This window comes from Dipodomys spectabilis, unplaced genomic scaffold (assembly GCF_019054845.1).
Source record: "Dipodomys spectabilis isolate Male_0828 unplaced genomic scaffold, ASM1905484v1 ptg000138l, whole genome shotgun sequence".
Classification (NCBI taxonomy): domain Eukaryota; kingdom Metazoa; phylum Chordata; class Mammalia; order Rodentia; family Heteromyidae; genus Dipodomys; species Dipodomys spectabilis.
Window position 1 is genome coordinate 8,608,289 of NW_024870815.1, and position 11,565 is coordinate 8,619,853.

General features: G+C 47.8%; 1 protein-coding gene across 1 annotated transcript; it reads left to right on the forward strand.

Annotated features, from left to right (window-relative positions):
• Positions 1–1,080: 1,080 nt before the first annotated feature.
• Positions 1,081–11,240, forward strand: Ptger4 (prostaglandin E receptor 4). Its single transcript, XM_042690576.1, has 3 exons — positions 1,081–1,157; positions 1,684–2,621; positions 10,635–11,240. The coding sequence occupies exons 2-3, from the start codon at positions 1,743–1,745 to the stop codon at positions 11,238–11,240; spliced, it is 1,485 nt and encodes a 494-aa protein (XP_042546510.1). The 5' UTR covers positions 1,081–1,157; positions 1,684–1,742.
• Positions 11,241–11,565: the final 325 nt, after the last annotated feature.

Sequence of the window (11,565 nt, forward strand, 5' to 3'; positions counted from 1 at the left end):
TCATGGTTTCCCCGCCCCAGCCTGGTCCCTACCCACCCGTCCACCCTCCACGTCCACCTACGTCGACCCGGAGCGCTATTGCGCGCGCTCGCGCGCACACACACGCGCGTGCACACACACACGCGCTCGCACAACCGCACACACACGCACACGCGCACACGCGCGCGCGCACACACGCGCTCGCACAACCGCACACACACACGCGCGCACACACACACGCACACGCGCGCGCACACACGAACACGCACACCTGCCAGGGTAGGGTCCCACCCTAGATGTTGCCAACGGTGGGTAGAAAGTACCCCTGGGAGCCGCAGAATGGAGGAGAAAACCAGGCGAGGGGAACCAGTGCAAGCCAACTCCCCCACGCAGCACGGGGGTCTCCTCCATCCGGGCTCTTGAGCTGGGGAGATCGCCCCCCCCCCCCGCACCCGCGCAGCGCCGCGCCACCAGCGCGGTTCCCATCCCGCCTCCCCCGCCCCCCGACTCCGCCCGGCTCTCTGCGGGAGGACGGGTGGTGGGGGTGGGGAGGACGCGCGCTCCGCCCCGTTCCCCGTCAGCCAATGGGAATCCGGGCCGCTCAAGCCCGTCTCCGCCCCCACCAGGGGAAACTTGTGCGGGGGAGAAAAGTTTGTACAGAAGCTGCCTAGCGGAGCCGCCGGAACCCCAGCCACGAAACCCCGCCGCACGCGAGGAAGATGAACAGCCCCAGGTCCGAGCCCCAGGCCGAGCGCACACCGAGCCGACCCCGGGGCGCCGCGAACGGCCTCCGCGCCAGCCGCCAGCTGCGGTAGCCGTCCGTGCTCGCCCGCCGCCGGGCGGAGGAGGGCGGCCGAGCCGAGGACCGACGCTGCGCGCCACCTGCTCGCGCGGCCGCACACCTGGACGCTGCCCGGGGAGGGCGGGCGGGCGGGGGGCGGCGCACCGCCTCTGCGGGCTCGCTCGGCGCCCAGGCTGACACTCACCGCAGAAGAGAGAGGAAGGGAGGGGGGGGGCGCAGATCAAAGAAGAAACCCCAGCCCCGTCTGGTGTCGATCCCCCCCCCGACGTCCGGCTTGGCTCTTCGCGTTCTTTGAAGCTCATCGCAGTCCCGGAGCCTCCCTTGGCAGTTCCTGAAAGCCGGCTCGGAGCGGGCCGAAGGCTTGGCGAGGTCCTCGGTGAGCGAGGGGCTGGAGTGGGGGGGGCAGAAGGCGGGCTGGAGGAGGGCTGAACGCGGTGGGGGGTCCCCGGGGTGCAGCGCGCTCCAGGTGAGACGGCCAGGAAGCCACGGGAGGGAGGGGGAGGGTAGACAGCGTGGGGGCCGGGCGCGCCTACGGGGGACCCGACGCTCGTCCATCCCTTGAGAACGAGTCTGTCGGGAAGATCATCACCGAGCCGCTCCCCCCCCCCACGCCTCCCCCCCCACCACCCCGAGATGCTTGGGCGCTAGAGGGAGTTGGGCTGGGTGGCTGAGGCGGGAACGGCAGTGATCGGCTGATACATATTCATGTCCGCCCAGGGGTGCTGCTGGCTGAGAAAGGAGCCCCGGGGGGGTGGGGGGGGAATCTGGCTGCGGATCCGAGCGCCGGGTGCCCTCGCTCCCCGGGTCTCCGCCCCCCCGTGGGAGTGCTGCCCAGCCAGGACTCCGACCCCTTGACGGTGGTCGTTTCTGCTCACAGCTTCTCCCTCCTCCCCCCTCACCAGCCCCAGACCGAACTCGCCCCGCACACGCCCGGGTCGCCCCCACGCCGCCGCCCGCCGTCATGTCCACGGCCGGGGGCAACACGTCCGCCTCCTCGTCCGCGGCCGAGCGGCTCAACAGCCCGGTGACCATCCCCGCGGTGATGTTCATCTTCGGGGTGGTGGGGAACCTGGTGGCCATCGTGGTCCTGTGCAAGTCACGCAAGGAGCAGAAGGAGACGACGTTTTACACGCTGGTGTGCGGCCTGGCGGTCACCGACCTGCTGGGCACGCTGCTCGTGAGCCCGGTGACCATCGCCACCTACATGAAAGGCCAGTGGCCCGGGGAGCAGCCGCTGTGCGACTACAGCACCTTCATCCTCCTCTTCTTCGGCCTGTCGGGCCTCAGCATCATTTGCGCCATGAGCATCGAGCGCTACCTGGCCATCAACCACGCCTACTTCTACAGCCACTACGTGGACAAGCGGCTGGCCGGCCTCACGCTCTTCGCCGTCTATGTGTCCAACGTGCTCTTCTGCGCGCTGCCCAACATGGGCCTGGGCCACTCCCAGCGCCAGTACCCGGGCACCTGGTGCTTCATCGACTGGACCTCCAACGTGACGGCCTACGCCGCCTTCTCCTACATGTACGCGGGCTTCAGCTCCTTCCTCATCCTCGCCACCGTGCTGTGCAACGTGCTGGTGTGCGGCGCGCTGCTCCGCATGCACCGCCAGTTCATGCGCCGCACCTCGCTGGGCACCGAGCCGCAGCAGCACCACGCGGCCGCCGCCGCCGTCTCGGCGGCCTGTCGGGGGAACCCGGCCGCGTCCCCCGCCCCGCCGCGCGTCAGCGACTTCCGCCGCCGTCGGAGCTTCCGTCGCATCGCCGGCGCGGAGATCCAGATGGTCATCCTGCTCATCGCCACCTCCCTGGTGGTGCTCATCTGCTCCATCCCGCTGGTGGTGAGTGTCCTGGGGGAGGCGAGGAGGGAGGAAGGGAGGGGAGAGACCTGCTCCACCCGCGCCCCCCCCCCCCGTGTGGGTTCCATACTCTCGGGGACCGTCCCTGCTGGCCTTTCATCTTCTCGGAGCTCCCCGGGCTCGCTGGGTGAAGAGCGAGAGAGCAACCGCGCAGAGGCTGCCCGGTGTCAGGGGTGCCCATCTCCATGTCAGGTTCTGGGGGTGCTTCTTGCATTCTGTCGCTCTGTAGAGCTAGAAGAGAGATCGGGTGCTTTTCAGTCTAGTCTGACTCCTTCACTGCCCCAGAGGAAGGGAGCCGCCGGCTGAGGGCAAGCCCCCCCCAAGCTGCTGCTCTGCGTTCCCAGTCTTCTGGGAGGGCATCTTAATGCACACAAATGATCATTCCTGTGTGGAGTGTGGCCCACACCCAGGGTTCCTTGGTCTTTCGATATATCAGGAAGCAAGGGTTTCTTGAGGGTCCTTTCTGGACAGGCTGATGTGCATGGGGTATGAAATTTGAATTCTCAGCAACCCCAAGGAAAGTTCCCTATGTTTATAGAGAAACTGAGGTGGAGGGATAGTTCTTATTTATTGCCGAGTCAGAGAGAGTCCTGTGGTTTGCAGGGTCTAAAGTTTATCCAGCGCCAAACCCTGCTCCTGTATCTCACATCCTGTAATCCTGCCACCTGTGTATGGCTTCTAGAACATTGCTCAGTTGGGCCTTCACTCAGCGACGGTAGGAGTTTTAGTACATTTCTTCTTAAGGGTAACACCCTCTTTAAAATTGCCATTGAGTTTGCTAAAATATTGTGAGCAGAAAAGTTCAAACTCCTGCTAGTTTTTCCACTTTGCCTATGCATTATCAGATTGCACACTCATGCACGCGTGCACGCATACACACACACACACACACACACAAAACAGATGGGCAAATGAACGCAATTTTTCTTAGAATTTATCTTGAAAGCCACTAGTTTGTAGTTTTTTCGTCTCTCAAAACACTACCTTCCTGGGGATTTTAAACTACCAACTGAGGATTTGATAAAGTACCAACTCAATAAATGTAATGGACTATTACTATTTTCTTTCTTTTATTAATACTGTCCAGGGAGCTTTGATGTAAAAATATTCTATCTCTGCTGAAAGTGAAGGTACATGGAAGAACTCAGCAATGGCAGAGCACCAGCTTACAGTAGCTTCTTGCAAATTTGTATAAACAGAAGTAAATATAATTAACCAGAGGAGCCTTCAAGCCCTTCCAGAGCCAATGCACTTTGCAGAGTTAAGTCACACTTGAGTCACATAAATATATTTTACTGTCTATAAATGTCATTTGCTTTATCTTGTTACACAGAACAGCGTGAGATTTTGAGGGAGTCTTAGGTTTTGACAAACACTAAAGTGACAAACTGAATGTGTGTTATTTCCAGAACATTCACTTGGAGGTACTGAGGACTTAGGGCTAGGAGGCTAGCAACATGCACATAGTTTCTAAAGGCTTTGGTTCCCACACAGCCACCAAGGAAGTTTTTCCTTTTGCATCTGAGGATTCTTTAGCATCTGTTGATTGAAGTGGTAGACCTGGCTGGAAGGCCATTTGTGACAGTCTCCAACATTATTTGACTATCCAGTAGTAATAAATGGTTGCAATTATATTTCTCATTTGCCAGTTGGCATTTTCCTGAACAAAAATACCCTGAAAGCCTGTTAGTAACGTGTGCTAAACTTTAAGTAATCTCAAACTGCAATTTGACCACTTGTACTTTGTGAGAAGTTTTAAAAAAATCATAGAAATAGGAGTGGCTTCAGTTTTGAGCCTTTACTTTGGATTACTAAAATCTCATTTCACAATCACTTTAAATGTAAATTAATGGTAAGCAATGGTGCATAACCCTGCCCACCTACACACCCACAATTCAGCAATTACTGAAAGAATCAGAAGGGAAACTTATTCACAGTTGTCATCTTCCTTGGCTTGCTTTTAAAACTTTGCTTCCCTCTTCCCCACATTTTGAAAGTTTCTGAAGTAGCTCAGATTTAAAGCAGTTGTACTTGTTCTGAATACCTCAGGCCCCATTGAATGGATCCCATTTGAGGGAAATCAGAACCTTTCAATCATTTTAAAGGATTTTAAAGGGCTGCTAGTCCCCCAAATATAGTTTCCTTGGAATTTCAGAAAGCTTGACACAATGTAGAAGAAAAGCAAATAACAATAGAAACAGAGTCAAATTTTTGTGAACTTTGCCCAAGAAAGAGGCTCTTTAAGTGACTCTTGAAGATAGTTGATATTGAGTTTATTATAAAAAGTAAAATTTAATTTGTATCATATATATATATATATATATATATATATATATATATATATATATACCTCATACATCAAGCTGATATTGGCATGGAAATTTGAGAAAGGTTGAGGAATCAATTATGAATAAAAGGAATATTGTTTAAACCTACAGAATTCTCTGAAATGAGAGAAAGCAATGAGCAGAGGATCTATAAATAATATTACATGTCCACATGTAAGAGGAAGATGATTCTTGTCATTTTGGCCCACTTTTCTATTTGCAGCTGGTCTCGGAATTTTTTTAAACAGAGCAGAAGCTGAAGAGCTGCAAGTATATGCTTAAGATAAATAAAAGATATTGCATTTTTTAGGAACAGAGCAAGACAGTCTCTTAAAAGCTCTGTTATTAAATACTGCAGTTTAATTTTTGGTGTGCAATTTTATAGTTACAATACTACTGCTAACATGAGAATTATAACCAGATCTTTGGCCTCTGGACTGAACTGTTATGTGTTATGATTCAGAAAGCATTGTTGCCATGCACAGTCAAGGCAAGGCTATGTTTATTACTAATTTGCTTCTTTTCTTTTTCTGAACTATTTTCTTTTAGAAGTGGGATGGCTAATTTGCTTTTATCTTCCACTTTGGTCACGTAAACTTTAAATCTTTAAGAAAACAGCTTCCTGGGGGTATTTACTGAGCTACTTACTATAAACTAGTCATCCCTATAAAGACATCACAAGCAAAAGCTTACAGAAGCAGACGAAAACTATACATAGGTACTTTGGTGGAAGTGGGGGCCATTAGATAATTGAATCGATGTCAGCTGAGGGAAAGTCATTTCAGTGCCTAAAAGTCATGCAGTAAGTTTGGGTACAACTACAGAAGAATCCAAAGGGTTTGGTTACTTTTATTATTAATTTGAGTAAGTTTTTAAAAATTACAATTCCTTGAAGCAATGTTTTTAGTTATAATATGAAATTCTAGCCCAAATAGTAGTACCTTAAAGACTGCAGAGGAACATAAAAGTAAGGTATTTCCACATCCGATAGCTCATTGGAATCTTGAAAAGCTCCAGAAAGGAAGTAGATAGACCAGTGTTTTATTTTCCTCTAGAATTTAGAGTTTTCTACTAACTACAAAGTTGTAGGTTTAAAAACCAAATAAATCTGCATTGTAGACATTTACCAATAGTTTAAGGAACTTGCCTTCAAGTATGTGGCTAGTTAGAGATCCAGTAGGAACAAAAAATGAGGTGACTTACCCCAGCACCCAGCCCAGAACATTTTCCATTATCCTTTAAGAAGAAAAAAGTAGTGCTAAGAACTAGTAGCAGCTGTGTCAATTCTGGACTCTCCACAAAGTGGTGATAGAACTGAGCATGCCCAGATAATTCTTTTCTGTGCTTGGAGCAGTGAGGTAGCATAAAAGCACAAATCTAGCTGCAGAAGTATTGTGAATGTTTTAGAAAAGAAGGAAGGAAGGAAGGAAGGAAGGAAATCCTTATTAATATTTCAGCGTTCATTTTTTCAATCAGTGTTCCATGCAAACATATGTAAGCATGAAGCTTGTGTTTTTATGTTTTTTTTAATTTTATTGTCAAGGTGATGTGCAGAAGGGTTACAGGCTTGTATTTTTAATACCATGTCACTAACCATACTTTAAAGCTATCCTTTACCTGAAGTTTTAAATTATTAGAATATTCCCCTGTGGTCAAGTTTTCCTATGTAGGTTACAAGAGAGAATATATATGTTCCCTTCCAGCAATTTTGCTAATAAGCACCCAAAGAATGTGTGCAGAGCTCAGGCAGAATTTGAGCAGAGGTTTGCTGGATTACAACACTGGGTGTTTACCTGTACAGCTTATATCTCCTCTTGTAACTTTCCTGAATTTCACCTTCTTGGAAATCTATCAAATGCTCCTCAAGTTTTATTCCAGATTTCTTAAGCCTCAATGTCTGGTTATTGTCAAGAATTTTAGAATACTGACAAGGAATTACATGCTTACTTCTGCAGCTACTACCAAAAAATAAATAAATAAATAAATAAGGACTCACTTTCAAACTGGAAGAAAGTAGTAGTGTTTATATTCCGTGCATGTTTTAGGATATTTTCCCCTCTGACTCAGAGGGTTATTTTTTTAATTAGTAGCCCACTCTTCCAAAACTGAAAGCTGCCTGAACTTGTTTATTTGTGTAACATATAGAGGCTGTTAGACAAGAATTCCCATATGAAATTGAAGAAGTGATGTTGTGCATATTTTCATTTCAAAGCTCATCTGAGTCCCTCTCCCTTTGGGGAGAGGAAATCAAGTCACTCTTGTAAAGTAATGCAGAGTTTGCTGTGTTTATTCATGCATTACAAAATGCATGATGTTTTTATTAGTTTTTGTCTTTAACATTCTTTGCACAGAGAATACTGTGCAAAGCAAAGCTCACTAATATTCTTTTCAAGTAGTCCCACCAATTTTTTTTTCAGTCGTAGGGCCTGAACTCTGGGCCTGGGCGCTGTCCCTCAGCTCAAGGCTAGTGCTGTACCACTTGAGCCACAGTGCCACTTCTCACTTTTTCTGCTTATGTGGTGCTGAGAATTGAACAGGGCCTCCTGCATGGAAAGCACGCACTCTACCACTGAGCCACCTTTCCAGCCCCAATCTCACCAATTTTGACAAGGTTTTTCCCTATATTTAGAATTTTAGGGTGTGTACTCATCCTTCTGTTATCTTGTAAACTCCCCTTTACTAATACAAATGAAATGATCCATCATGGTATTTTGCAGTATTGTAAGATACTCCCTCCATGAAATGCTAATCTACAGCATTTTTGTTACAGCTTTCTTTCATTCCCTTCTGTAATGGTCATAATTAATTACCACTGTGAGTGTAGGGAGCACAGGTGATTCCTTCCTGGCTCTTATCACCTTTACTTACAAAAACCCATTACCTTTTTGCAATAACTGTGACTTTTCTAAAAGATCACAGAAATTTATAAAATAACACCTTGTATTCTATTTTAACTGTTCAGAAAATTCTCTCCCTTCAGGGTTCCTTTGACATTGGTGTAGAAAATTATCCAGAAACAATTAAAAATCTTACAGGTGCAAAGTGTGAGTATTCCAGTCTGAGTCTTGGAAATGGCTGTTGAAAGGGCATCCTAGGGGAGAGGAATATACTAAGGACTCCTAGCTGGAGCAACACTGCCACCTCCAGGCCATACATCTCTAGTTCACACAAACTGCCATAAAACTGATGCTAATAGATTTAAATTCATCATTCCTTTTGCCCTTTGGAGCATAATATGGGGTGTGAATAAAATTCTAGACCTCATGAATTTTAACAAGTTCTCAAAAATAATTCTTAAACAGAAATCTATTCTAGTGACCACCGAAACTCACCATCAAATTCATGCCAGAACCTGGGTCTGAGACCAAACCTTATCACCAACAGAGGGAGATCTTGACAAGGTCAAAACCCCAAGTCTCAGCACCATATCTGAGAAAAGTCTTATCTTCCAGCCATCTCTTAGGGCCTTGAATAGCTTCTGGAAGGGAGAAACCAAGATGCTTGGGTTTTACTAGGTTTTGTTGTCACTACTTTGTTGTTACTGTTTGTGTTGTTAGCTGTTGTTACAGTTTTAAGTATGCTAAAGCACTTCTTCACCTAGAAATAGCCCCAACCCAGTTTTTACTCATTTGTCTAAAGTTTCTTTTAAGCCATATATTTTGTCTTTGTTATCATGTATTCTAAAATCCTTTATTAATGCATCATATACAGTTGTTTATTCCAATTCGTTTCTACCCATTTTTCAAAGACCAAGATAATAAATCATTTGGCCACTTTATATTATGAGAATTATAGGGCCATGATTCCTTTCCAAAAGTCTGTAGAACCAGAAATGTTTCAGAATTTCTTGTTGTGTGGGTGTGAGGGGGTTGAGGTGGGGGGGGGGGTAGAGGGGTTGGTTCAAGGCCTCACTGTATAGCCTAAGCTGGCCTTGAACTCACAGTTCTGCTGCCTTTGCCTCTTGAGTACTAGAATTACAGTTACACATCACAAGATATGACAAAATGTATAGTAGTCCCAGAAGAACTGGAGCAACACAGGAATAATCACTCTAAGTAGAATAACTGACACTAACACCATCATAACTTGTTCAACTTAGGTTCTAATGCCAAGTTTAGGTTTGGCTTTGCAGTCAAGTAAGTTCCCAAAACAAAGAAAAAAAATTATCAAACAATAACAACAATGTCTTAATGAAGTATTTATTGGTGGACCTGTATCTGACTGCGATCTGAATTTCAGTTATTGAAGAAACAGATACTTAGATCATTGATCAAGCATCATCCAGGAATAATCTTCTTAAAAATTGACTTTTGCAGATTAATGAAAATTATTTCTTTAAAATATTTTTGCTGTCTTCTTTTATCTAAATTGCTGTAAGTTTTTCTAAAATATTCCTATCCTTTCCTGGTGATTCATATAAGATGAGTCATTAGTTATTACACTCTATGATAAAGCAATAAGGTCCTGAAGTCTTGTTAAAGTTAGAAATGTTTGATTCTAATTTACAGATTGAAGGTCTAGCCATGCTGTTGTGAGTTGTTCTTTCTTTTATTTTCCCTAAGATTTCCTTCTTATTTCTCTCATACCTAAAATAATTAACAAAAACAATCACTAAAGACAAATGACAGTGATCTCAAAGCTACCTTTTATACAAACTACAGGTTGCATCTTTAAGTAATCCTATTGTAGTTAGAAAGTCTAGGTAAAATAGAGCGAGGGGTAAGAATCAATGTGTGAGTTATTGTATTGACACATCTTTTGTGCTAAGGAATATAATGTCAGACTTTAAGTTTACACCAACCCATGCTCTTTTCAATGAATGACTTCCAGAAGGTGATGTATCATTTCATACCTCTGTGACTGCACATAGAACTTGCTGCAAAGTATTACTTACTTCTGAGTTTAACAATTCTCACTTACCCAACAAAATTCAGTGCTGAGAGAAGACATGTAGGTAAAAAGTACAGTTTGGTGGCTGAAGTCAAATTATCTTTAAGAAGAAATGCAGCTGGAGAAAAGGGGCTGGGGAAGAGTTTGGGATAAAGGAATGATTGTTGACTTGAGATAATTACTCTACAGGGGGAAAACAAAAACTACGAAAGCCAAAATTAAAAACACATACTATGTTCTAGTAGTTCTAGATGGTAGGAGATTCTGATGTTGGTTCAAAAGTTTCAGCAGCCAGGCACCGGTGGCTCATGCCTATAATCCTAGCTACTCAGGAGGCTGAGATCTGAGGATTGGAGTTGGAAGCCAGCCCAGGTAGATTCTTATCTCTAATTAACCACTCAAAAACCGGAAGTGGCTCTGTGGCCCTAAGTGGCAGGATGCTAGCCTTGAGCACAGAGAGACTCAGTGACAGTGCCCAAGCCCTGAGTTCAAGCCCCACGACCAAAAAAAGCAAAGTTTACAGCATATTCTGTGTACACACACAGAATACATATGAATGCATATGTATATATGTATGTATGTGTGAATGTATATACACATATATGCATGTGGTGTATACACATTTATATGCATGTGTCTATATTTTGGCTGATTGTGTCAACTGCATTTTTCTTGTCACTTACCAAAGACAGTAGTTGAGGTTGCCAGACGTTCCTTCACGCTTCCCAAGTTGTTTTAACGATCCAGTCTCAACGCGGGCGTGTCACTCACTCCGCAGGTGCGCGTGTTCATCAACCAGTTGTATCAGCCCGAGGTGGTGCGCGACATCAGCAAAAACCCAGACCTGCAGGCCATCCGGATCGCCTCGGTGAACCCCATCCTGGACCCCTGGATATATATCCTGCTGCGGAAGACAGTGCTGAGCAAAGCCATCGAGAAGGTCAAATGCCTCTTCTGCCGGCTGGGCGGCGGGTCGCGCCGGCACCCCCCGGGCCCGCCGTGCTCCGAGAGCCGCAGGACGTCGTCGGCGCTGTCCAGCCACTCGCGCTCCTTCCTGGCCCGCGAGCTGAAGGAGCTCAGCAGCACGTCCCAGACGCTGCTGTACCTGCCCGACTTGGGCGAGAGCGTCCTCGGGGCCAAGAACCTGCTGCCGGGCGTGCCCGGCGGCGCGGGCCTGGCCCACGGGGACCGCGCGTCGCTGAGGACCTTGCGGATGTCGGAGACCTCGGACTCCTCCTCCCAGGGCCCCGACTGCGAGGGCGGCGTCCTGCTGGCGGCGGAGGAGGTCGGAGGACCCAGCCGGGAGGCGCCCGCCCCGAAGGGCAGCGCCCTCCAGGTCACCTTTCCCAGCGAGGCACTGAACTTATCCGAGAAATGTATATAGTCACGAGCGGGGGGGGGGGGGGGGGGGGAGCGGGGGACGGCGCCCCGCACTGTCCTGGGACTAATGATTGATCCTGTGCAATAGACACGCCCTGGAAGCACTTAGCACGCTCAGAGGGGCTCGGCCTGCAGCGCGCACACTAGAGAACGGTCGGGCTCCTGAGCACTTTCCCAGCGATCCCGTGGAGGGACACGAGTCCAAAGGCGGTGGGGACTGTCACCCTGCGTCGCGTGGGGAGGGCGGTCACACCTTGATGGCTGAGCCATCCAGGGATGCCTTTTTTTTTTATTTTTCATGACACCAAGAACTTCTCGTTGGCACACAT